The sequence below is a fragment of the Hemiscyllium ocellatum genome, chromosome 9, assembly GCF_020745735.1.
Source record: "Hemiscyllium ocellatum isolate sHemOce1 chromosome 9, sHemOce1.pat.X.cur, whole genome shotgun sequence".
Lineage (NCBI taxonomy): Eukaryota > Metazoa > Chordata > Chondrichthyes > Orectolobiformes > Hemiscylliidae > Hemiscyllium > Hemiscyllium ocellatum.
In genome coordinates this window covers 97,648,989-97,676,474 of record NC_083409.1, presented here as the reverse complement: position 1 = coordinate 97,676,474, position 27,486 = coordinate 97,648,989, and the positions used below count along the sequence as shown (strand labels likewise).

The 27,486-nt window shown below is 43.0% G+C and overlaps 1 protein-coding gene across 1 annotated transcript in view; it reads left to right on the top strand.

Moving 5' to 3' along the window:
* Positions 1-27,486, top strand: part of ephx4 (epoxide hydrolase 4) — a 76,188-nt gene that overhangs the window by 10,546 nt on the left and 38,156 nt on the right. Inside the window, exons 3-6 of the mRNA XM_060829602.1 lie at positions 11,882-12,039; positions 19,632-19,760; positions 23,462-23,565; positions 24,690-24,838. Coding sequence (XP_060685585.1) covers positions 11,882-12,039; positions 19,632-19,760; positions 23,462-23,565; positions 24,690-24,838 — 540 coding nt within the window. The remainder of the gene's footprint in view (positions 1-11,881; positions 12,040-19,631; positions 19,761-23,461; positions 23,566-24,689; positions 24,839-27,486) is intronic.

Below are 27,486 nucleotides of genomic sequence, written 5' to 3'. Positions count from 1 at the left end.
GTCTGCAAATTTAGCAACAATGTCCTCAGTTCCTTTGTCCAGATCTGCATCCAGTGAATAGTTGTGGCCTCAACACTGACCCCTGCAGAAAGTCACGAGTCCCTGGCTGCCATCTTGAAAATTATCCTCACTCTATGCTTTCTGCCTGTCAGCCAAATCCTCTGTCCATGCCAGTACCTTGTGCCTAATATCTTGAGCTGTTATCTTACAGTACCTTGTCAAAGGCCTTTTGGAAATCCAAATAGATCATATCCACTGACTCTGTTTTGTTTAACCTGCTTGTTACTTCCTCAAAGCATTCTAACAGATTTGTCAGACATGACCTCCCTTTCACAAAGCTGTGCTGACTCCACCCTATAGTACCATTTTCCTTTTTCATAATTCAATACCTTTTGTTAGTGGATGATATCATGTTTGCACCATGAAGTTAACATTTTATTATATATTTTATAAGCTTTTGAACTGTGGATACAACTTTCTCAGGTTGGTTCATCACAAATGGGAGTGTGTCATTTAACTACATTACCTGTTAACTAAATAAACTTGGGTGCACTTCATTACCTATAATCATCAATGACATTGAAAATGGACACGACCTTTGCTGATGACATCATTTCTTCCCTCACCATGGGCTTTCAATGTGAAAAGTGAGCTGTGACGCAAGATCTCTACAGGGAAGTATAGACAAAATTGAAATAAAAACAGAAAGTGCTAGAGGAACTCAGTTGGTCTGGTAGTGTATGTGGAAAGAGAAACAAATGTCTGGGGTCTGGGGTCCCTTCGTTGGGACTTGAAACCAGACAAAGTTGAATTATCCATTGATATATAGTGCATCTACTATAATGAAAAAGCAAGTCTGGTGGTTCATTCAGAAAAATGGTCTGTGATGTTTCCCAGCAAGATCTGGTTAATGGACTGTAAATTGTCCAATTGTGGAGCTTTTCTCCTTGGATAGATTTTCTGTCCATTGATTAAGATTGGATAAAAATTTTCACCCTGGCTAAATGGTGAAATCTAATTGAGCTAACAAAAGGTATTGGTGAATGACTTCCTGAGAATATGGTGGATGTTTAAAAGACATTTCGGTAAGTACATGGAAAGGAAAGGTTTGGAGTGATATGGGCCAGGAGCAGGCAGGTGGGGCTAGTTTAGTTTAGGATTATGACCAGTATTGAATGGTTTGACCAAAGGGCTTGTTGCCATGCTGTATGACTCCATGGTGAAATAACTCCAGAGGCCAGTATCCCGTTATGAGGTCACCCTTTATTTACACATGGAGAGTCCTTGATACTGATCCAGTTCCCTCGGAGCCAGCTCTCAAGAATGTCAGAATGCTTGACACTGTTTTTTTATTGTCAGCCAAGACTCCCCGATTGACCAGGTTAACAGCACCAATCAGAGAACTCAGATTCAATAATGTCCACTTGGCTGAGCTCATTATAATCACTACAGGTGGGTAAGATCATCTACATCATTAAGGCATAGTTGCTATCATCAGAGAGCCATTGCTCAAGAATCCATACCTCCATCATCGCCGGTTCGAGTGGTTGGCGAAAAGGAGGACTGTGGCTGTGAGAGTGACCAACGATGGGGACATGCTGGGTGGTAGAGGCCTGGGCTGGACGTTGGTGCAGGAATTGGCAAGCAGGGTGGCAGTGGACACCCAGTTCATGGCTGATGCTATCCTACAGCTGAAAACGGCAGCACTTGGACCCGATGTTGTGTACCAGTTGGAGGATGCTCAAGCGTGTGGTGAAATTCCGTCTGCACATTCCCCTGTTTGGTTGGAATTTCACGTTGGCCCCAAAGTCCTGAACCTCCCACAACCTGAGCTGCCTCCTGAATATGTGCTGTGTGTTATTTCGGGAGGTGAAATAACAGTTCTTATACAGGCTGCTGCTGTATACCGTCCACCTTGATTCTCATGTCTGCTGCCTGGACATGCTTTAGCATGCTTACTTGCCGCTGGGCAGTGGGGATGTGGATGTCTGTCTACACAGGACTCCTCCATCCTTCCATCAGGAACTTGGAGTGGAGGGTTTTGCAAGCAGCAATCCCTTATAACTGTAAATTGCAGTGGTTCACATACTCCCAGCACAACAGTTTATTTTGCGGTGCTGTGGAGTCTGTAGACCATGTGCATATTGGTTGTGGGTGTTACCACTTCCTCTTTTAATTATTTGAAAAAGCTTCTGTTGTGATTTTTGTTGCACTTCAGCCCCATGTTCCTGTCCTTTGGCCACCAGGCGCAGAGGTGAGAGGGTAAATCGGAGAACCTCCTTATGGGTCTGCTCCAGGGCCTGGCCAGGCTAGGCTGGCAATAAACAGGTCCAGGCAGTAGTCCATGGAGTGGGACATCTCTGCCAACTGCCTGTCCCTTTTCCATGGTGATATTCAAGCCCACGTATCATTGGAGAGGGATCATGTGGTGTCCACCAATACTTTCAATGCCTTTAGGGAAAGGTGGGCACAGGGGGGATGCGGTGCTTTAATTGCCTCTCCAACTTCATTTTGACTGAGATCCCACTTTCTTTCCCTAAGCTCCTTTCACTTTTTAATGAAAGCATTTCCTTTAACATGATTAGATTAGATTACTTACAGTGTGGAAACAGGCCCTTCGGCCCAACAAGTCCACACCGACCCACCGAAGCGCAACCCACCCATACCCTTTACCTAACACTACAGGCAATTTAGCATGGCCAATTCACCTGACCTGCACATCTTTGGGCTGTGGGAGGAAACCAGAGCACCCGGAGGAAACCCACGCAGACACGGGGAGAACGTGCAAACTCCACACAGTCAGTCGCCTGAGTCGGGAATTGAACTTGGGTCTCAGGTGCTGTGAGGCAGCAGTGCTAACCACTGTGCCACCGTGCCACCCACTTTCAAACAGGCTTTGTTTGAAAATGTTTCATTACCCACATGAGTGTTTTACTGGTGATTGAGAAAAAAATGAAGGAAACTTGACATTTCTTATCACAGTTACTAGTTCAACATTCTAAAATAGCTAAATTTGCCTGGCCTGGAAAATTGAAATCCTGTTTGGCACACTGTATGGAGAAACTCTTACCTTCTCTTCCTGAGTTAAATAAAGTGCAAACTCAAGGGTCCCTATTCTAATTCTGTAACTAAATTGGTTTTTAGTGAATTGCAATATCACTCACTAATGGACAAGAAGACGTTAACTTTCTCATTATTAGAATCTGTCCTCCCCAACATTAAAAAAAATGGTCAAGCTGCAGATTTTCAGTTGGACTTTTTATGGCAGCGTTCAAAAACTGCTTGCGCTTAAATCTTATTCCCAATTTTTTTTGCATGCGTACAAGAGCTCATCCAAAAACACCCCAGTGTTCTGTATCAGGCCAACTGTTCAGGCAAAAAGCCAATAACAAAGCTTTGTGCATCTCTCGACCTGCCTGTACAGACACGTTCCAAATAATGTAATTGCTTGGACCACTGTCTCTAGTGTGCACAGTTGGCCATCAATTACTGAGCGAGGGTTTCTGGAGCAGACATTAGTCTTTGGAAAATCTGTTGCTCATTTGTACAATTTCTACCAGGTCTTAATAGCAGTCTGAAAATAGTCAGTCTCACAAGAGTCCTTAAACTATGTTTCCTAATATACTAAAATAGCCTTGGGTTTAAAAAAAAACTCTGTCATACTTAAAATGCCTACACTTGCAGTGACAGTGCCCTGCAAATCAGACTAAAACACAAGGACATTCTTAATACATTTACAATGGGAATGTCCTACAATGAAGACTATAGTGCTAGGGCATTCTATATTTATAATCAAATGTCCTACATAGGAAACAACTGTAACATGCAGATGGTCTTTTTCACAGTAAAAGGAGATTAAGCTGATTCAAGTTAAGTACAAGTTTTCCAGGTATGTATTGTTCAGTCCCAGTGTATTAAAACCAACATTACAGTATACTGTAGCTACAGTACTTTTAAAATCACTGTATCTGAGTTATCAATATTTCAGAATAAGTCCATCACTAAAACGTTTGTATAATTTGTGTTCTGAACTTTCCTGTCCTTGATCTAATTTTGATTTATTGGATCAGTTTCATTTTGCCCACAGAATGATTCATGAAATATTGCAAAATTCAGGTGTACCATTCCTATACTTTCAGACATTACAATTTCATATTAGAATTTATAACATTCATAACCTCCTCTAAAATGGAATCCAAGCATTTCATAACGTCTTGTGTAAGAATCCGTGGTAATTTAAAAATAGAGTTATTTAATGAAAATGTTTATATTTCCTGCAACATAACCAAACATTCAAATCTCAATTAACTTTCAAACTTGGCAATGACTTAGTGTTAAAATTACATTAAAATATTGAAGCAAGCCACTTAGCCTAATCAGTCCAAGATGTTTATCCTCCACTTGCATTATAATTGTAAACAACTCACTAATCACTCTTCAATTTTATCAACATTTGCAATGCTTTCTTCATTTTTTGCAATTTCTTTTATCACTATCTCAGTTACACTGACTTGTATTTTCTCTGTTACCTCAATCTTATTCCTAGGTGGGAGAGACAACACTGCCTTATCCGCTTGAGTTACCTCAAGTTTTAATGTCTTGTGAACTGCAGCTCACAAATTTCCTTGTGTTTCTGTATTATCTAACATTCATCCATTCAGAGTACAATCATATTCTCAAAACTTGCACTGAATTTTACCCAAAACACTTCCTGACCCATTCCACTATTCTTGCACCTTCTTAAAAGGTGAATATTTAATCACTTAAAAACATGAGCTTCATGTATTTGAAAGTCAGACAATTCCATTCGTTTCCCACATATTTAAATAAAATCAATACAAATTATATTACATCTATTGCAGAAAGGCCATTAAAGCCTTGTATGCATGGATTCACCATGACAATGCCAGAAATCATAAACAGTAGCATTAAGGAAATATTCAAACCATTTCTGCTGGCGCAAAAAGGCTGAAGAGATTTAATAGAGTTTTTTTTATTCTGATGGCTTTAATAAGGTGGGTAAGGTTACTTGAAAAGAATAGTCCATCTGCTAAGGAAGTCAGTGACAAGTTTTCATTGACTTCCAAGGAGAAAGATTAGCAGTTTCATTACACAAAGCATTGTTCAAGCGCAAAGTGCTTTTTAGTAAGGTATTTGAAGCAGACACCATTGCTTAGAAACTATTTAAACCAAAGAATACACAAAATTGTGGAAAGAGATGAGCACACTAGAATTAACAAGGTGCCAGCACACACCGCGAGATGAATAGCCACCGTTGCTGTTAACTTTGAAAGTTCTTCATTTGCAGGACTCTTTCAGACAGTCTCTTACTGGTTGGGGTAGAAATATTAGGTGAACTTAACTGTTCTGTCAGTTTCAAGTGGAGCACACAGCAGCACTATATGTGTGGGACATTTGACTAGATGTATAGAATGCCCTTACACTACATTCTCCACCATGGATCATTCCCATGTAAGCACACTAAAAGTATCCCACTGTTCTCGGAAGATATGCAAGGCATTTATTTTTGCTGTAAATATGGAATTTTCATATAATGGCATTCTGTACCCAAAACTGTTTTAATAAAAAAAAGCTGATGCAACTCCTGAAAGTTAACAATTCAAAATAAAACTGAAAGTATATTTGAATAAAGGCCAGTGCTTTGAGGTGAGTGAACACTCTGAATTCTTATTACATTGCTCTGAATTTTTATTACATTGCATTTGGAAATGCTTATTTTATTTGTATTCATTTCTGGGACAGGTGCATTGCTGGCTAGTCCATCATTTATTGCCCATCCCTAATTGCTCAATAGATATTATTGTGCAACTTGAGTCACATGTAGGCTAGATCCAGTAAAGACAGCAGATTTCTTCCCTAAAGGGCATCCGTGAGCCAGTTGGGTTTTTACAGTAATTGACAATTGTTGCATGGTCACCATTAGGCTAGCTTTATATGAAATTAAATTTCACCATCTGCTATGGTGGGCTTCAAAGCCAGCACCTAAAATAATTGGCAAGTATAATCCCCTGATCTAATGTATGCATGTAGAAAATCAGGTAGAATAAGAGTGAGGTTAAATATGAGCTTACCATGAGTTACAATGGAGCTAAGTCACTTTGGCTGTAATATGAGTGAAAATAAAAGTACAAAAAGTATCCTTTGTTGCAGGTGGAGATTTATGTAATATTGCAGAATGCTGATAATAATGATTGTATTTCCTACACTGGAGATTTCAGATTTTTTTGTGCATTATCACTCATTATATAAACTGCTGCAGTTTCACATTTGAAGCCAAAAGGAATTTATTGTTGGATGGGTTTCATATATACACATATATGGAGTATTTATAAAACTTTTAAATGTAAAAATAACAACAGTTGCTACAAGCCACAATTATGTCTTGATCTTGGTATCACCGAAGGGAATGCAGCAGCCTTCTCCGTTTGCTGATGCCATATGTTACCATCTCAGCAGGGAAAAGAAATTCATAATCCCACTTATTTACTGAGAGAACGAGACCAGAAGATCACATGCTTTAAAACAGAAGAAAGTTTAGGCTACAGGAGTCAAACAAAGCAGAGTAAATACTATAAGGGGAGGAATGGTATAGTGGTATTCTAACTACATTGTGAATGCAGAATCCCAGCTAATGTTCTGCTGCTGGTAAGCTGCTGCTGTCTTCTCGTGCAAAGTACCTATCCAGTTCCTTCGCTATTTCTTTGTTCCTAACTGTTACTTCTCCAGTACAATGTCTACTTTCGCCTTCCTCTTAGCTTTTTTATGTCCAACAAAATATCCTGCAATCTTTCTTTATATTATTAGCTAGGTTACCTTCATATTCCATCTTCTCCCCCTATTGCTTTGTTAGCTGTCTTCTGTTGATTTCTAAAGGCTTTCCGATCCTCTGGCTTCCCATTAATCTTCACCATATTGTCATCTTTTTCTGTTGCTTTTATGCTATCCCTGGCTTCCCTAGTCAACATGGTTACCTTGTCCACTTAGTATGTTTCTACTACTTTGGGTTGAAGTTCTACTGTAACCCCCGAATTACCCCAGAAACTCCTGCCAATGCTGTTCTACCAACTTCCCTGCTGGGCTTCACTTCCAATCAACTCTGGCCAGCTCCTCCCTCGTGTCTTTGCAGTTAGATTTACTCGGTGATAATACTCGAGTAAAAAATGAGGTCTGCAGATGCTGGAGATCACAGCTGGAATTCTCTATTCCTGAGATGCTGCCGAATTCTCTATTCCTGAGATGCTGCCGAATTCTCTATTCCTGAGATGCTGCCGAATTCTCTATTCCTGAGATGCTGCCTAACCTGCTGTGCTTTGACCAGCAACACATTTGCATCGGTGATAATACTGTTACATCTGATTCCAGCTTCTCCTGCTCAAACTCAGGGTGAATTTATATTGTTGTCACTGCCCCCAATCAGTTCCTTCACCTTAAGATCTCTAATCAAGTTTGCCTCATTATCACCAAATCCCTAATGGGCTCTACCACAAGCTGTTCCAAAAAAATCTCATATGACATTTCACGAATTCCCTTTCTTGGGATCCAATGTTACCCTGATTTTTCCAGTCCACCTTTATATTGAAGTCTCCCATGATTATTGTAATAGGATCTTTCTTGCATAACTTTTCTATCTCCTGACTTATTTTCTGCCACACCCTGACCACTGCTCGAAGTCCTGTCCACAACCCCATCAGGGTCTTTTTACCTCTGTGGTTCTTCAACTTTGCCCGCACAATTCTATACTTCTAACCCTATATTGCTTCTTGCTGTTGATTTAATTTCATTTCTTAAAACAGGGCAACCCCACCCCTTCTGCCTGTTGCCTGTCCTTTTAATAGGACGCGTATCCTTGGATATTTAATTCCCAGTCCTGATACTCTTGCAGCCACATCTCTGTAATACCCAGAACATCATACTTGCCTACTTCAATCCGCGCTACAAGCACATTTACCTTGTAGTGTACATTGCATTCATTTAAGTACAGCACCCTCAATTCTGCTTTGACCCACTTCCCCTTATCTGCTGTGCCTGAAGTTAGATATCTGATCCTTTTCATGTTCTGTGTTTGATTTCCTCTGCCTGTGGGGTTTAGACTATCACAGTCAGGGATATGTACAGGGACTGTTTGTACAGATGTGAGGGGTCTAGGCAATTGTCATCCTGGGTTGTCCAGGTTTGGTCACTCAAGGGAGTATATCAGTAAATTCCATCCACAGAAACTGAAAGGAAAGGTGGATGGGGGACAAAAGGGGGAGGGGTGCTACTGCTGGAAGGCCAATCACAATCATATTCATGGGGATTCACGGCTGCAGGCTGAGTGGGGGTGCATGACAGTAGTAAAACGAGACAACTGTCTGTATAATGGGGGGTATGGTAAAGCATGGATGGGAACAGGGTGATGTGGTTGGTGGTGGTGGCGGTAAGTGGGTGTGGGGGTGAGTGATGGAATTGTCCACAGTCAGAACCATTTTGGCTTCAAGTGGTTGGCGAGACAATATGTGATCACACCTGGCATGGTCCCCTCATATGCCATGAGCTAAGTGGGTGACAGAGGTGGGCAGGTGCAGGTTACTGTAGACGGGTTGAGTGGAGAGCTGGGGATATGCAAAGGTTTAGATTTATTTATGATTTGGAGATGCCGGTGTTGGACTGGGGTGTTAAAAATCACACAACACCAGGTTGGACTGTTAACCTGGTGTTGTGTGATTTTTAGATTTAGATTTTATTGTCATGTTTACTTAAGTTCAAAAGCACAGGAGTACAGTGAAAAGTGGGTAATGTGCCATTTTATGTACTAAAGCACCTAGGTATAAAAAATTTAGGTACAAAATAGTAAGAGACACAGAGTTAAAAAGTTAAGCATTACTTCATAGAATGAGTAGTAAAATAATGAAATAAGGTAATAGTTAACATTAAAGTCTTTCCTAATTTAAACAAGGAATGTAAAGGAATAAGTTAAAAATTTAATAGTTTTTGATGAGTCCTCCATTGACCTCGCTGTCTGGGAGACCTTAGCTGCCTGTTCTTGAAGCTCTGCCAAAGGTACCATGGTTATTGCTAAAGCTGCTGCCTCTCCGATCTCTCCCAGTGCCTCGGGAACATGGCCTGGTCAGGACCCGCTCGCATGCCAAGCCAAGACACTGCCATGAGCCAGACAGTGGGAAGGAAAATGGCTGCAACCACACCTTAAGTGGATGGGGGTATATGACTCTATGTCTCAGGCTGTGAGAGGGAGGGTGGTGCTGCAAGACCCACTGATGTGAGTCCTTTTAACAGAAAACAATGTTACACACAGACCCATGCTCTATACAGGGCCCGAATCCCTGGTGTTCCTAACGAATTAGTTCCCTGTGTGCTGTAAACCTCACCGCTCACACACTGCTGACCACCTCATTCACACCAATACTTTTATACACAGAGGTAGGGGAAAGAATAAGGATGTTTTGGGTTCAGCATCAATGGTATCAGCAGAATCCCATGTATGTCTTGTTCCTCTAGCTTCTGCAACCTGTAGCAGGCTCTCCACACGAACATTGATCCATGGCACATCCTATATAGACATGAAGCTAGGCATCAAGCCACTTCAGTTACATTTGGAACTATGCAGAGACTTGAATAAACAGATTTATTGCAAAGCCCAGTAAACTGTATCCAAATGTGATACTTACTGTATGGTGTACTGTCACTTGTGCCACTAAAGTGACCTCAGCAGAATCCTTTCTTTCTTTCCCTCCCACTGTAGTCTCAGTGTTGTCCCTGGTTCTGCAGTGGTGGGTGGTGGGAGCCTGCTCAGCTGTAGAGCCCTTTGACCTTGGAGGTTTGATCAGGTGACCCCGGAACATTTGTGTCTGGCTGGCCCTGACTAGCTGAGGTAAGTGCACTCTCCTTGGCCAAGAGTCCAAGACGGGAAGGCAGGTGGAGTTTGAAGGCCCAGGCACTTCTGGATTGTCCTGAGACTTATGAGGATCCTGCTATTGGTTCCTCCTCTAGGTGGGTGTCTCGAGGCACCTCCCTATCTGCCTGTGGGGAAAAGGCACCTGCAGGGTGCATCAGAGTCCTTGTCCTCCTATCACCTGGCCTGGCAGAGCAGACCATTTCTGTGCTGAGGTGGAGGATCCCTGTGATACCTGCAAGACACTACAAAAGAAAGAAGGCATCGCGGGCAGTGGTTAGAAGTGTTTTGTGATGAATTACACTGACAGTGAGTTACTGTGAGAGTTACAGAGGAGTGAAGAGTGAGATGAAATTGGCTGGCATTGTCCCTAGCGCTGGAGCAGCAAGGACAAAGGTGGTGAGGGAGTGAGTAGGCAGGGCAGAAGGCATACAGGGTCAGTTTGGGGTTGGGGGGGGAGCAAGAGGGAGTGCGTGAAGATATTGCAGGCAGTTGTGAGAATGGCAGGGCATGAGCCTTGTTGGGAGGTGGGTGCAGTAGCAGATAGTGAGCCAGCAAAGAGAAGAGTGTGACACTTATCCTGGCACAGGGCCTAGGTCTTTGACTTTCTGGTGATACTACAGGCCAATCCTCACCATCCTGGAGATTGCACTGACCCAGAAGGTGACCTCAAACTAGACTACCAGGGTCCCGTGGTGTGGTCCCCTCTACTGGTAATGGGGGAAGTCCCTCTACTGTATCAGCCTGTCCAAAAGGACCTGCCAGTCCTGTCTGAGAAGCAAGGTGCCATTTTTCTAATATACTTGTTGGATGGAAGAGCAGGACCAAGGAGCCAAATGGCCTACTCCTGTTCATATTCTTGATGGTTTTATCTTTGACTCTCCAAGATGTTCACACTTTGACTGTGATCGAGCAGCCAGTTTCAGAAAGCTGGTGCTCACCTGGGTGCAAACCTGCCTTTTCAAGATGGCGCGTTGCTAGGGATGCTGATCTTCCCGTGGATATCTGGTGAGTGGTGAGTTGTTGTGGGAGTGACACATGGTTAAATGGAGATAGGATCAGACATGAGGGATACCCTGGGGGCTGGCTACATAATAAATTAGGTGAGTTTTGTAAGATATGGTGAGAAATCACACTAGGCCTCACAATGAAAAACCTTCCAAACACTTAAAGCCAACTGGCACTTAGACAAAAAATGCAAGATTCACCCCTTCGTCTTTGTCGTCTTTATCAGTTTACCTTTTCAGTTCTGATTGACCTCAAAAAAATATAAGTTTGAAACCCCAAGTTCTATTACACAAAGCTGAAGGCCATAACAGCATGAATTTCGAAGGATGAGGGGGTGGATCTCATTGAAACCTACAGAATACTGAGAGGATGGATAGAGTGGATGTCAAGAAGATGTTACCACTATTAGGAGAATCTAGGACCCAAGGGCACAGCTCCAGACAAAAGGGAGGATGGTTTAAAACTGAGATGAGGAGGAATTTCTTCAGCCAGACGGTGGTTAATCTGTGGAACTCATTGCAGCAGAAGACTGTGAAGGCGAAGTCATTGAGTGTACTTAAGGCAGAGATAGATATGTTCTTGATTAGTAAGGGTTATGGGGAGAAGGCAGGAGAATGGGGTTGAGAAACATATCAGACATGATTGAATGGCAGAATGGACTCGATGGGCCAAATGGCCTAATTCTGTTTCTACACCTTAGGAGTGCAGAAAGAAGAGGAGCATTGTTGCTGGACTTGGGATTGAATTCAGATGGTTTTGATTCACCCTTTTGGACAACATCGACAGAGCCCTCGAAACACTGTGTTTAAAAACATGGGCATCTGCTATGTATACACTCGGGGGACCCTAAGGATGAAAAATAAGGCTTTGATGCTCTCATTTTAATCTTATAAGAAAAGGGCAAAAGGCCATTTGATTGTAAAGAATGTCCATGCTTCTATATTATTTTCTTCTCTCACACAGGTACTCTTGGCGTTATCAGCTTCAAGAATTTAAGAGTGAATTTCGAGTGGTTGCAGTTGATTTACGAGGGTATGGAGAGTCAGATGCACCTATTGGTCGAGAAAACTACCAGCTGGATTGTTTGATTACAGATGTGAAGGACATTGTGGAGTCCCTCGGTAAGTTTCTGGGAAGGATGCCTGGCTTTCACTGATGTGCTTTGTTCTGTGGCTACACTCCAGAGGATTTGGAGTGCTGCTTCCTCTATTTCTATTTCTGATTTCCATAATTTATTTTTCTCTCTACAAATCTCCCAGCAGAATTAAGATATTCTGTTTACACTGTAACCAATGGTGACCAAGTTCCACTGTAGCACTTTGGCTTTGTTCTGTAGTCATGACTAACTTCTCAAGTGTATTGGGATCCAGGGAGCAGTGAGCAGGATCTACAAGCCTGAGGATTCAACAATGTATCAAGTCATTTTTCATTCCAAGATAGAATTAAATTCCAGATGCAATAGCCAGCGCCTCCTTTTCTGCTGTTAATAGATAAACCTTAACTTATCAATTATGTTTATAATAAGAGCATGAGATATCGCAGTAGAATTTGGCTTATTGAGTGCTCCACCGTTTGATTGTGGCTGATACATTTCTCAACTCCATTCTCCTGCCTTCTACCCAACCCTTACTAATGAAGAACCCATATCCCTGTCTTAAGAACACTTGATGACTTAGCCTCCACAGCCTTCTTCAGCAATGAGCTCCACAGATTCATCACGCTGCAGCTGAAGAAATTCCTCCTCATTTCAGTTCTAAAGGGTGAACAATGCCCTCAGTTCCTTCATCCAGAAGCTTAATATTTAACATGAATAGTTGTGGTCCTAACACTGGTCATTGCAGAACTTCACTAGTCACCAGCTGCCATCCTGGAAAGGACCCCTCTCTCCTCATTCTCTGCCTTCTGTAAGTCAGCCATGCCAGTACCTCGTCCCTAGGATAATTAGCCATAACCACAGAGGCCACAGACTTCTCACTCCATTAGACAGAGAGGGAGAGACATACAGACAATTGGTTATATGGTAGGGCTTGAAAAGAGTAGTACTGAAGCCTTCAACTGTCAGCGACCTCAGACACGTGTGAAGTCCATCAACTCAATGGTAGGAGCCTTCCCTGTGCTGGGTTAGTAAGCTATAGATTCCCCACTGATGGGCTTTAAACATGGACAGCAGTAGAGGGGTCTTCTCCTCCTCCAGTCCCATGGGCCTTTTGACATGAGTCCTGTTCATGTGAGGACACCTCAGTGCTGGGATTCCTTCACCATCTGTGAACCTGTCTCTGCAGTGCCTGGCTCTCCTGGTGAAGCTATAGAGGGTGCAGAGCTGCTAAACCTCTGTGACACTGATTAGATTAGATTAGATTCTCTACAGTGTGGAAATAGGCCCTTCGGCCCAACAAGTCCACACCGACTCTCCAAAGAGTAACCCACCCAGGTCCGTTTCCCTCTGACTAATGCACCTAACACTATGGGCAATTCAGCATAGCCAATTCACCTGACCTGCACATCTTTGGATTGTGGGAGGAAACCGGAGCACCCGGAGGAAACCCATGTAGACACGGGGAGAATGTGCAAACTCCACACAGACAGTAGCCCAAGGCTGGAATTGAACCTGAGTCCCTGATGCTGTGAGGCAGCAGTACTAACCACTGAGCCATCGTGCCATACCAAAGAGATCCCAGTGTCGAAAATTGGGCAAGATAAGGAGGTAGGCCTCCATGAACTACTTTAGCTGGTACAGGGTCTGAATGCACACAATTTGTTCCAGTCTTTATCCAACTGAGCGCCCCCACCCCTATACTTTTGAAAAAACAAAGAATATTTTTGGCACTTTAAAACATTAGGCTGGATTTTCCCATGGGCTTCAGGGCCCGAATGTCTTCAGGACTAAAATCAGATTCCGAACCCAGTCTTGCTGTAGTACGGCCTGCTTAGTGCTTGATCAGGAGGCAGCCTCCTCATTCTCTGTCTCCACACCCTTCATCTGATGAAAGATATAGGGTGGGTCCTCAGTGTCACAGAGGTTTGGCATCCCTGCACCTTTGATAGCTTCATCAGGAGAGGCAGGCACTGCAGAGACAGGTTCACGGCTGGTGAAGGAATCCCAGCACTGAGATGTCCTCACATGAACAGGATTCATGTCAAAAGGCCCATGGGAATGGAGGAGGAGACCCTTCTACTGTTGTCCATGTTTGAAGCCCATCAGTGGGGAATCCATAGCTCACTAACCCAGCACAGAGAAGGCTCCCACCATTGAGTTGATGGACTCCACATGTGTCTGAGGTCATTGACAGTTGATGGCTACAGCATTACTCTTCATTTCAGCCCTGTTTGATCAATCCTCTTCCCAATCCCCCAAAACAGCAGCAGTAGTTTGGAAAATAATCTCCACTATTTTCCAAGCCATCTCCCTGCTGTTTCCCAGGCCGCCCTCTCCACCATCACACCCAACTTCCCATCCCCTCTTCATGAGCCAGGAAAATTCAGTCCCTTAATGTTTAACAAGTGACAGTTATTCTTAAACATTTTAATATAGAACAGAGATAATTTAAGTACCAGCTGTGCTAACATTTGGAAATTGTGCACTTCCTTTTTTATCCTAGAGTCACAAGTGGGGCGTGTAACTTAATAATTCAATTATAGTTTATATTACAACTGACACTAGAATGATAAGATGGCAAGGTTGGTAGTTTGGTGCAATGAGGTTAGATGGATTGGCAAACCTCCCTCAACCCAACCTATCGTATGATCCTGGGAAATATTTAGATTTTCTGCAAAATTATTTACTTGCATGAAAAAGTATATTTTCATTTCTCAACTGACATTTCAGAGCTAACTCACAGTCTTTGATATTTTGAATATGTGCAATGGAGCATAATATTTCCAAAGATCCTGTGTGGGCTTATTGCCCAGCTAGTATTAAACTGAGGCTTCCTCCAGCTCCCTCAGTGAGATAATAATTGACTTAATTGTTGCTTTCAATTGCTAAACTTTAATCTCATCCCACTGTATTAAATTCCTGCTGAAAGTTGCAGCTTTCCAGTCTTATGGATAATATTTGACTTGGCACCAAAATTATGATTTCCTACTCACCGTTAAGTTGGTGTTAATAATGTTAAATTTCCAAAATTCTAATCCAATTTGCTTGTTGTCTCATGTCTGCACATGTTCAAAGGACTATTAAAAAATAAATATCAAAATCAAGGCTTAACTTTAATTAAAGTTATATGTGTTGGCAATCAATTTGACAAGAGCTGAAAATGTGTTGCTGGAAAAGCGCAGCAGGTCGGGCAGCATCCAAAGAACAGGAAATTCGACGTTTCGGGCAAAAGCCCTTCATCAGGAAGGGCTTATGCCCGAAACATCGAATTTCCTGTTCCGTGGATGCTGCCTGACCTGCTGCGCTTTTCCAGCAACACATTTTCAGCTCTGATCTCCAGCATCTGCAGACCTCACTTTCTCCTCAATCAATTTGACAAGTCAACCTAATACCTCTGGAGGTGGCTGCTGCTGCTTGTAAAGACATGTATTCTCTGACCTCCATATCCTTAAACACATTTGTTAATAATTCAAAAAATATCTTTGAGTTTTGATTTTCAAGTTGAAAATATTGACCCACATTTTACAGTTAAAATTTCAAAGGTGCTAACAGCACTCAGCATTAATAAAGATGCTATTGTGGGATTCAAACCCACATCTCCACACCATTGACCGGGAATTCTGGATGACTGGCACAGTGACATCACCGCCTCTGTGGAAGCACGGATGGATGGGGCCCAGAAATGTCAGTGCAAGCCTCAGTGCTGGTCTCCTGAAGCCATTCCCACTGGCACCCAGTTTCACAGAAATGGAGTTCGAGGCTGGTGGACTACCCTCCAAACAGTATATAGATGATTTGTTCATCAAGAACCTTGTTAAGCAGAACTGCAGGGAGCTGATTGTAATTTTCCAGTTGTACACCAGTGTCTTGCACTGTCGTGACCATTTTGCGCACCTGGAGCATTTTGCTGGGTGGTTCTGGACCATTGTTTCAGGCAGACCTCGGGGTGCTGCCTGGATGTGAGACAGCTATAGGCCTGTGAGGGTTTTCCTTCTCTACCTTCCCCACAGTGGTGGCCTATCTGCAAGAGCCATTTTATCATTAAATTTATTTCAAAATTGCTAGGTGGACATCTCCATGTTGAAACATGCTCACTGTTAGTTACTTGTAACCACAACCTGTATCTCCCTCTCCAGCTGGAAAGTCTCTGTTTGGCTGGTTTGGGGGGGAGTGTGCCTGATACCTCAATCATTCAAGGAATCTGGCTCCATGCTAATTAAGGAGGACATCTCCGTAAAACTCCCAACAGTATGGGTTTGGGACTCAGAAGCAGCCCTGATTTTGTTTTCTGCTCGTGAAGAAAAAAACCCTATCTCAGTCTGGGATCTTCAATCTGATTAGCACAGGAGCTCAGCGGTTAGCACTGCTGCCTTACAGTGGCAGGGACCCGGGTTTGATTCCACTCTGGGGGGAACTATCTGTGTGAAGTCTGCACATTCTACCTGTTTTTCCTCCGGGTGCTCCAGTTTCCTCCCATAGTCCAAAGATGGGCAGGTTAATGGATTGGCCATGCAAAATTGCCAAGGATGTGCAGGCTAGGTGGGTTAGCCTTGGTAAATGCAGGGTTACAGGGATAGGGTAAAGGTGTGGGTCTGGATAGAATGCTGTTTGGACGGTCAGTGTGGACTCGATGGGCTGAATGGCCTGCTTTCACACTGTAGGAATGTCAAGCCTCAAATCCCATGTAGAGGGTATTGCATTGAAGTGCATCTCTAATCACTGCATTTTCCAGTACAAAGTCCCAAAGAAAATCTCTGGATGAGTGTAATTATAATGAATGTTTGACACCAATGATTCAATATTAACTGCAAAATTTGTACCTTGGAAGCCTGTGTGATATATATTGTGTTTTTCTCTATTGACGGGTTCCCAACTGTTTGTTGCTATGTGTTGAGTCATAGAGTTATGCAGCACGGAAACAGACCCTTTGGTCCAACTTGTCTGCACTGACCAGATACTCTAAACTGAGCTAGTCCCATTTGCCAGCATTTGGCTCACATCCCTGTAAACCCTTCCTATTCATGTGCCCATCCAGATGCCTTTTAAATGTTGTAATTGTACCCACCACCTCTTTTGGCAACTTGTTCCATCTATTCCTGAGATGCTGCCTAACCTGCTGTGCTTTGACCAGCAACACATTTGCAGCTGTGATCTCCAGCATCTGCAGACCTCATTTTTAACTTGTTCCATGCACACACCACCCTCTACATGAAAATGTTGTCCCTCAGGTCCTTTTTAAATCTTGCCCCTCTCACCTTAAACCTGTGCTCTCTAGTTTTGTCTCCTCTACCCTGGGAAAAAAAGACCTATTCGCTCTATCCATGCCCCTCATGGTTTTAAAAACCTTTATAAGGTCACCTCTCAGTCTCCAATGGTGCAGGAAAGACAACCCCAGCTTATTCAGCCTCTCCCTATAACTCAAGCCCTCCAATCCTGGCAACATCTTTGTAAATCTTTTCTGAACTCTTTCAAGTTTATCAACATTTTTTCCTAAAGGAGTGAGACCATAATTGAACGCTGTAGTCTAAAAATAGCCTCACCAATGTCCTGTACAGCTTTAACATGACAGCAAAACTCCTATACTCAATGCACTAACCAATGAAGGCAAGCATGCTAAATGCTTTCTTCACCCACCATGTCTACCGGCAACTCCACGTCCAAAGAACTATGTACCTGCACCCCTAGGTCTCTTTGTTCAGCAACACACCGAGGACCCTATCATTAACTGTATAAATAGGATTTATACAGTTCATAAGTGTTGCCTTATGAAAATACAACACTTCACATATATCTAAACTAAACTCGGTCCACCACTCCATCGCGCATTGGCCCATTCGACCAAGGACCCGTTGTTATCTGAGATAACCTTCACTGTCCAATACACCATTCATTTTGGTGTCATTTGCAAAATTATGAACCATACCTTCTATTTTCACATCCAAATCATTTATGCTAAATATACTGTCAGTATTATTTGCATGAGGCTAAGATTGAAGATTCCAAGGTTCTAAAAGACCAGTGAACATCTTAGGAAACAGTTTTTCATGGAAAACTATGTTGTGATTTTATTTGTCCTCAAGGACCAAGGTATGATGGCCCTTCTACAGCTCAGCCTGCTATAGCCAACAATACCAAGTTGCAAAAGGAACAAAACCTTCAGCCAAGTGCCCTGGTTGATATGGGTTTAGAAAATGTTATGGACCAGACGAAACCTCTCTCAAATATGTCAAGGAGATAGCCTAGACCCTAACGTTTTCTTATTTAAAGGCAAGTATAAGGTGTTGTGTTCCAGATGCATTTCAATTGGTTACACTACTCAGCTTTAAGCAAAATGCACTTTATTCTTACAGTGCCATTAAAATACAAGCAAAAGAAAGAAGAATTGGTCTAACTTTAATTCTTTTGGAAAACTTAACAGAATATTAGATTATTTAACTACTAAACAGCAACTATTCCAATATGGTAACATACCATAAACACACTCTTGGCAAAGGCAAATTCAGTAAAATAGTCTGTCTTATATGCAATGTTTCTCCAGCCCAGGAGGAAAGAACATCAAGAGAAAACTCTGGCAGAGAGAGAGAACTCAAGCGTTTTGCTCCAGCAGGCAGAGATATTCAGCAGCTTCAAAACCCCAATAATTACTGTAAGCTGAACTAAGACCCTGGTTCTGTGGGAGCCTGTCTCCACCCATTCATGCTGCTTCTATTGTTCCAACTTTTTAAAAAGACCCCAAGGCCTCACAAGCTGTTTAGTTTATTGGTTTGGAACAGACTACTCAAAACCTTCCTCTCAACCTGTTTTCACAAACAAAAAGCCATGACAAAATACACCTTTTAAATAGTATTGTCACAAAAGAGATATTGGAAGGATGTTGTGGAACCTAAAAGGGTCCAGAAAAGATTTACAAGGATGTCACAAGGATTGGAGGATTAGAGCTGTAGGAAGAGGTTGAATAGGCTAGGGCTGTTTTCCCTGGAGCGTCAGAGGCTGAGGGATGACCTTAAGGAGGTTTACAAAATCATGAGGAGCATGGATAGGATAAATAGACAAGGTCTTTTCCCTGGGTGGTGGAGTCCAGAACTAGAGGGCATAAGTTTAGGGTGAGAGGGGAAAGATATAATAAAGACCTAAGGGGCAATGTTTTCATGCAGAGGGTGGTACGTGTATGGAATGAGCTGCCAAAGGAAGTGGCAGAGGCTCATACAATTGCAACATTTAAAAGGCATTTGGATGGATATAAGAATTTGGAGGGATATGGGCCGGGTGCTGGCAGGTGGGACTAGATTGGGTTGGGATATCTGGTTGGCATGGACGGGTTGGACCGAAGGGTCTGTTTCTGTGCTGTACATCTCTATGACTCTATGACTAAATGATGTTCTAAAGAAGAATTGTATCAGACTTGAAACATTAACTCTGTTTGTCTTTCTACTAATGCTGCCAGATTTGTTGAGTTCCTCAAGCAATTTTGATTTCCACTGTAGAAACTATGGGATATTTTAGAACTGAAACAATTTTGCATTGCACAGTTTTCTGATAGATTTTACTGATCAACCTTCCTTCTGTTCATTTTCTAATGTCTGCATATCACAATGTTGTCTTTTACTTTTTGCGCAGGGTACAAAAAGTGTGTTCTGATTGGCCATGATTGGGGTGGATTAATTGCTTGGTGTTCTGCTATCTATTATCCTGAGATGATAAGTAAGATTATAATATTGAACTGCCCACATCCCACAGTTTTTTATGGTAAGTTGCAATTTACTCCACTTGATTTTTTTTTTGCTTAGTGATCAAGGATTGATATCCCTGAATCCCTGGTGGGTGAATGAATTCATCCAATGAGTAGTTGAACCCTCAGAGTCCAAGGTCTATTCTGCTGCCAGAACTGTGTTGGCTGGTCTCCTGGGAGGAAGGTGTTTGTGGCACTTCATTTGGCCTCAGCATCTCTCAGTTAGGGATGAGAAATGGCCATCCAGTGAAATCTGGTTGAAAGGAAGACAAGATGAAGCTCACTTGTAATGCCCCTTAAGATCAAATATGTCGCCAACACTATCCAACATGAGGAGTGGGAATTTGGGAAGAGTACTTATGCCCACAAAGTTTCTAATGGAATGATACCTCAGTGAGGAATTTAGGAGACCTCTGTGGAGAAAATTGTTGAGAAAAGAACAAACGTATATACGTACATTTTACACACATATATGAATGTGTGTATATATTTGACAGGTTTAAGAGCAGTGCTTAAGTTCTGAGGCTACTCATAAAAAGGCAGAGTATCATTGTGGGATGCTCAGGTGTTTCTCCACAAAACAGTCCCATTGCCAACACATTTAGCCAGTTTATCCATGTATCACCATCCCATTGTTTGTCTCCCTACACATTCGCCCCTCACTTTTCCTTCCTTTCTCCTGATCTCAGTCTCCACCTAAGAATTAGAAAATTTTCCATCCTTCGTAACCAGTGACCTACAGCAAGGTGCTGCGTTAATAGTTTCCATCCTCAGCAGCTCGTCTGAAAAGGAGATACTGTTATCAGAAATAATGAGCAATGAAGCTGGAGGGATATGCATAAGCAAAATGCAGTTTGCCACATTTTACTGTACAGAAATAACGTAGAATCACCTTTGTTCCTTATCAGGAGAGGTTTATTTTCCTGAACTATTTCACTGCTGCTGCAAAATAAAAAGAAATTATTCCAAATCTGGTTTTAACTGTCAAGGGCAAATATAATAGCACCATGGCAACATACTTGCAGTATGCATGTTATAGAAAACCTATTTTTGCTGCTGTCAAACAGCATCAGGTTTATATGCCTGCTTTTGAGATTAATCAGTGTCATAAATGAATTCACGATCTGTCCTCTGTTGTTTGCATGGTAGAAATCTCTCAAGATGACGGATCCCCATGGTGAGAAGCTGTTTTGTTTTGTTGCTCATGTGCTGTATGAATGAGAGTTTATCAGCATCTAATTAAGTGTTTCATTTAGTGGAAAAGTCCCCACTAAGAAATGGACACAACCGAGGCTGCAGCACAAAGGCTGTCAAGATGTAAAACAAGAAGGAATAATTATATAGTCATCAGAAGCTTGATCTCCTCTTACATGCACTCTCAGTGCTTTTTCATCCACCTGTTTATTTTAAACGGGTTCAAATTGTGTTAAAAGAGCACAGATGGAAATGTAATTCCAATCTATTAATGAGTGCATCTTTGAAATTAATGGATGGTTGCACAATATAGGTTCCTCCTGATTCGTTTAGTTAAATCTAATTGAATGGTGAATTCATTGTTAATTTTTCGGAGTCAAAGTTAGGTTATTGATTGATTTCCTAATGCTGGCAGTTCTAATGTGGCATTAACCAGTGGAACCCTCTCCATCGATCTTTTGCTGTTCATTATTTATTAAGCACCTCAGTGAAGATGCTATAAGCAGATTTCTGACATGGATTTGCATGTGAAAGCAGCATTTCAAATCATGAAGAAAACTGAAAAGCTGGCGATGCAAGTTTTGGAAATTCATTATTACCAGAGAATATATCATGCTAAATGAAGCCTAAAGCAGTAACTCCTGATTCAGCACACAGTAAAACAACCTAATAATGGTGCAGGAGGGAAACATAGCGCTGAAGTTAATCTGCCATTATTGATGAAATGAGTCCCAGACTATGAAGAGAAACAAGGGAGGAAATAGTCAAGGTTTGGCCATCATATTCCAATGCTCTGGCTGGTGATTTGGACTCTATTACGAGGATTCACTCAATTCATCAAAGGCAGTAAGCATGGACTAGTTAAAAGGGAGGGCCTGTCTGTCCAACATCAATGATTTTTTTTGAGGAGGTGAAGAGGAAATGTGATGAAGGTAGCAGTTTTGATGTATCACAGTTTTCAAGTGAAAAATGGTAACTTGAATTCAAAATTTTAGCTCAGTGTTAGGAAACATGTAATAGTCACAGAGTCATAGAGATCTACAGCACGGAAACAGACCCTTCAGTCCAACTCATTTATGCCAACCAGATATCCTAACCTAATCTAGTCCTATTTTCCAGCACTTGGCCCATATTCCTCTAAACCCTTCCTATTCATATACCCATCCAGATGCCTTTTAAATGTTGCAATTGTACCACCCTCCACCACATCCACTGGCAGCTCACTCCATATACGTACCACCCTGTGTGCGAAAAAGTTGCCCCTTAGGTTCTTTTATATCTTTCCCCTCTCACCCTAAACCTATGCCCTCTAGTTCTGGACTCCCCCACCCCAGGGAAGACTTTGTCTATTTACCCTATCCATGCCCCTCATGATTTTATAAATCTCCTTAAGGTCACCCCTCAGCCTCTGACGCTCCAGGGAAAACAGGCCCAGCCTGTTCAGCCTCTCCCTGTAGCTCAAATGTTCCAACCCTGGCAACATCCTTGTAAATCTTTTCTGAACCCTTTCAAGTTTTACAACATCCTTCTGATAAGAAGGAGACCAGAATTGCACACCAAGTGTTTGTGTGATTGAAAGGCTTTTTTCCAGGGGTGGTCCACAGTGCTTAGTATTAGACTTCATACTTTTCATGGAATACATCAGTGATTTAGATTTACATGTATGGAGCATGATGGTAGTGCATGCAAATAAGTCAAAAATTTGTTGCATGATTGATAGTAGAGAAAGCTACAGTCTACAGGAGATATCAATATTAAGTGGATGGGTGAGTGGCTCATGGGATTCAATCTAGAAAAGTGTGAGACAATGAATTTGAGAGGTTAAACAAGGCAAGGGAATACAAAGTCAGTAGGACAATAATCAGTTGTCCTACAGAGGAACAGAGGATCTTAGATTGCATGTCCATAGATACCTTAAGGTAGCAGGATGAGATGGTGAAGAAGGCATTTGGAATTACTTCCTTTAGTAGCCAAGGCATGGAATATAAGAGCAGGGAGATGATGTTAGAACTGTATAAAACACTTGTTAGGCGTATCTAGAGTTGGCTTTTGCCCGAAACATCGATTTTCCTGCTCCTCGGATGCTTTCTAACCTGCTGTGCTTTTCCAGCATCACTCTAATCTTGACTCTGATGTCCATCATCTGCAGTCCTCACTTTCACCTATATCTGGAGTTTTGAGTTTACTTCTGGTCATTGCATTAGTGGAAGGTATTACAGAGGGAGATTTATGAGGTTTTTGCCAGGAATTGGTGAAATTTTAGTTGTGAAGGAAGAATGGATTGCAGTAAGAAGTCAGTAATCAGAGAGCATAAATATCAAGAAACTGACAAACATAGAATCTGGTCTTTTGGACTAAATGTAATTGATCTAATGAATTTGAACAGTGGTCAGTATTGCAAATCTTCCACCACTTGAACAGACCCATTTTCGATGAAATTTTGTGGAGAATTAATTTGTGAAAAATAATACTACATATTTTGTTAAAGCATTTTTAAAGAAATTTATTTAATATCTTTTATCAGATTACATCATACGACATCCCTCCCAACTGATAAAGTCAAGTTACTTGTTCTTTTTCCAAGTGCCATGGCTTCCTGAATTTGTTCTTACAATAAGTGATTTCAAGGTGAGCAAAGATTCAGCCATGAATGACTTGATTCAAGAGCCATGAAAGATTTTAAACATATTCGACAATGATTGTTTTAGTTCTTAACCATAACCATATTTCACAGTTTTTATTCGTTCGTGGGATGTGGGTGTCACTGACTGGGTCAGCATTTATTGCTTGTCTCTAGTTGCACTTGAGAAGGCAGTGGTGAGCTGCCTTCTTGAATTGCTGCAGTCCATGTGGTATTGGGGCACCTGTTATGCTGTTAGGGAGGGAGTTCCATGATTTTTTTGACCCAGAGTCAGTGACAGAACAACGATATCTTTCCATGCCAAGATGGCAAGTGACTAAGAGGGAACTTGTAGATGGTGGTGTCCCTATGTATCTGCTTCCTTCGGCCTTTGGGTGGTGGAGATAACGTGTTTGGAAGTTACTGTCAAAGGAGCCTGAGTTTGTTCCTGCAATGCAATTGTTAACTCTACAGCACTCACTGTGTCTATCAGAAGCAATAAATAAAGTTAGAATTATGGATGGAATTCGGTTTCTGACTGTCATTTTATCTGGTGAGTCAAACCACCCCTGTTAATCTGTGTTTGTCATAATGTTTTTTTAAATTTATTCTTTCACGGGATCAGAGTGTCACAGGCCATACCAGTATTTATTACCAATCCCTAGTTCCTCTTGAGAAGCTGATGGTGACCTGCTTTGTTGAACCACTTGAGTTCAGCAAGTGCGTTTATGGCCACAGTACTGTTGGAAAGAGAGTTCTGCAGGTACACAATGAGGAAAGATGTCAAAAAACAGCTTGTGGGTCAAGCTGACCTTGGGATAGATCTGAACCATGTGCTTGTGTAAAATGCATGATGTTAAGTTAGCAACCTGTTCTATTCCTCTGCCTCAGTTTGACTTCAATGAATATAAAATTCAAGGATATGCAGGATGGGCACCAACTCACTATCATTTGTTTTACGCTATTACATATGACCTATGCTTTAAAGAACTGTAGTGGGCAGAATTTAACCAAACTGTACTATTATTACAAAATATGGTTACATAGTGCATCACCAAGTAAGGTATAAGGAGTGCAGTATCAGAAATAACTGCAAGTATGTCAACCGTAATTAACCAATCTTGTGTTCTAGGTGTTGAAGTACTTATTCACAAGTCAGAGCACAGGCATTAGGACAAAAGGCTGTAAGATGACTGAGGATGAGATCGAAGCCTATCTGTACATCTTTTCTCAGCCTGAAGCCTTCTCAGGACCACTCAGCTACTTCAGAAACATATTCAGGTACAACAGTTGCTGGAGTTGTCGAGGTCAAAGCCTGTGCAAAAATGAAATGCAAACATGATGACATAAAAGCCATGTGATTACTTAACCCATTGTATTTGTTTGCTTACATATTTGGATTAAATTATTGGAGCTAGCCTAGGTAAGGATGTGGGCTTTATATATATTTACAATCTGGCAGTCAATTCTTAACATTGAGACCCACCAAAAATCTGGAAAAAGCTTTTCTTTATTTTTGCAATCTTTAACCACCTAATACTAATTATTTTTAGAATTCTGCTATAATTCACAATCAATAACTGTTAGCTTTTGGGACCAGAAAATAGGCTGTGGCACAGATTAGAATCAGGTCAAACTTTTGCTTGATAATTGCTCCTATGAACTAATTCGAGTCTTATTACTTCTTTCTAGGGGTTATATAAATACACATAGTTTTTATTGTTGCTCCAGATGTTATAAAGACAACTCGAAACCCACATTCTATTTGACAAGGCTACAACATGACAACTTTGCTCTCTTCCTCAGCATTGTTCTCTCAATTCCCTTCAATGATATCTTTCTCTGTGCAATACAAAATTCACAGTTACCTTTTGGGGCACTATCTGTTACTACCGGCCGATTTCTGCTGGTATTTCCAGATTTGAGTGCAGGGGAACCGCAACCATCTGAGACCACCTGCTACCTCACTCAGATTTGATGTATCCCATCTCACCACATCACCCTGCTCACTCCCCTATCATCATCCTCACTCACCATTTCGGTGCACCCAAACTCCCATCTCCCTGTATTACCCCTTCATAATCTCCCTGTACCCTCTCTCCCCATCTCCCTGTACCATGCAACCCATCACCCTGTAGCCTCCCTTCTCATCCTTTTGTCCCTCCTCCTCCATCTCTCTGTACCCACCTCACTGTACCCTCCTCCCAATACCCCTATACCCTCCCTCAACATCTCCATGTACCCTCTCTCCCCAACCCTTTGTACCAAACTCCCCATCTCCCTGTATCCTCCCTCCCCCGTACCCTCTATCCCCATCACCCTGTACCCTCCTCCCCATCTCCCTGTACCCTCCCTCCCCATCTCTACCCTCCTACCCCTCTCCCTGTACCCTCCCTCGCCATCTCCCTGTACCCTTCCTCACCATCTCCCAGTACCCTCCCTCCCCATCCCGCTGTACTCTCACTCCCCATCCCGCTGTACCCTCCCTACCCATCTCCCTGTACCATCAAACCCATCTCCATGCAGCCTCCCTTCCCATCCCTTTGTACCCTCCTCACCATCTCCCTGTACCCACCTCCCTCTACCCTCCTCCCAATACCCCTATACCCCCTCCCTCACCATCTCCCTGTACCCTCTCTCCCCATCCCTTTGTACCCTCCTCACCATCTCCCTGTACCCACCTCCCTCTACCCTCCTCCCAATACCCCTATACCCCCTCCCTCCCCATCTCCCTGTACCCTCTGTCTCCATCTCCGTATACCCTCTGTCCCCATCTCACTGTACTCAGCCACCCCATCTTCCTGTACCCTCCCTTCCATCTCCCCATACCCTCCCTACCCCGTACCCTCCACCCCACCTCCCTGTACCCTCACTCCCCATTTCCCTGTATCCTCATTCCCCATCTCCCTGTACCCTCCCTCCCCAAATCCCTGTACCTTCCCTCCATATCTCACGGTACCGTCCCTTCCCATCTCCGTGTACTCTCCTCAACAAAACCCTGTTACATCCGTCCCCATCTCCCTCTACCCATCCTCCCCATCTCCCTGTACCCTCCCTCCCCATCTCCCTGCACCCTCCCTCCCCATCTTCCTGTACTCGCCTCCCCATCTCCCTGTACCCTCCCTCCACATCCCCCTGTACCCTCCCTCCACATGTCATGGAACCCTCCCTTCCCAACTCCCTGAACCCTCCTTCCCATCTCCCTGTAATATCCCTCCCCATCTTCCTGTACCCTCCCTTCCATCTCCCTGTACCCTCTTCCCCAGTTCCCAATACCCTCCCTCCACATCTCCCTATACCCTTCCTCCCCATCTCTCTGTAACCTCCCTGCCCATCTCCCTGTAAAGTCCTCCCCACCCTCCTGCACCCTCACTCCCATCCCCCTGTACCCTCCTCCCATCTTATTCCATCCCCACCTGCCAGTACCCTCCCACCCCATCCCCCTGTAACCTCCCTCCCAATCTCCCTGTACCTCCCTCCACAACTCTCTGTACCCTCCCTTCCCATCTACCTGTACCCTCCCTCCCTATCTCCCCGTAGCCTTCCGCCCATCTCCCCAGACCCTTCCTCCCCATCGCCCTATACACTCCCTCCCCATCGCCCTATACCCTCCCTTCCATCTCCCTGTACCCTCCCTCCCCATCTCCCTGTGCCCTCTCTCCTCATCTCCCTGTGCCCTCTCTCCTCATCTCCCTGTGCCCTCTCTCCTCATCTCCCTGTACTCGCCACCCTATCTCCCTGTACCCTCACTTCCCATCCCCCAGTACACTTCCTCCCCATTTCACAGTACCTCCCTTCACATCTCCCTGCACACTCACTCCCCAACTCCCTGTACCCTCTTCCCCATCTCCCAATACCCTCCCTCCCAATCTCCCTGTACCGTTCAACACATCTCCCTGGAGCCTCCCTCCCCATGTACCGTCCACTCC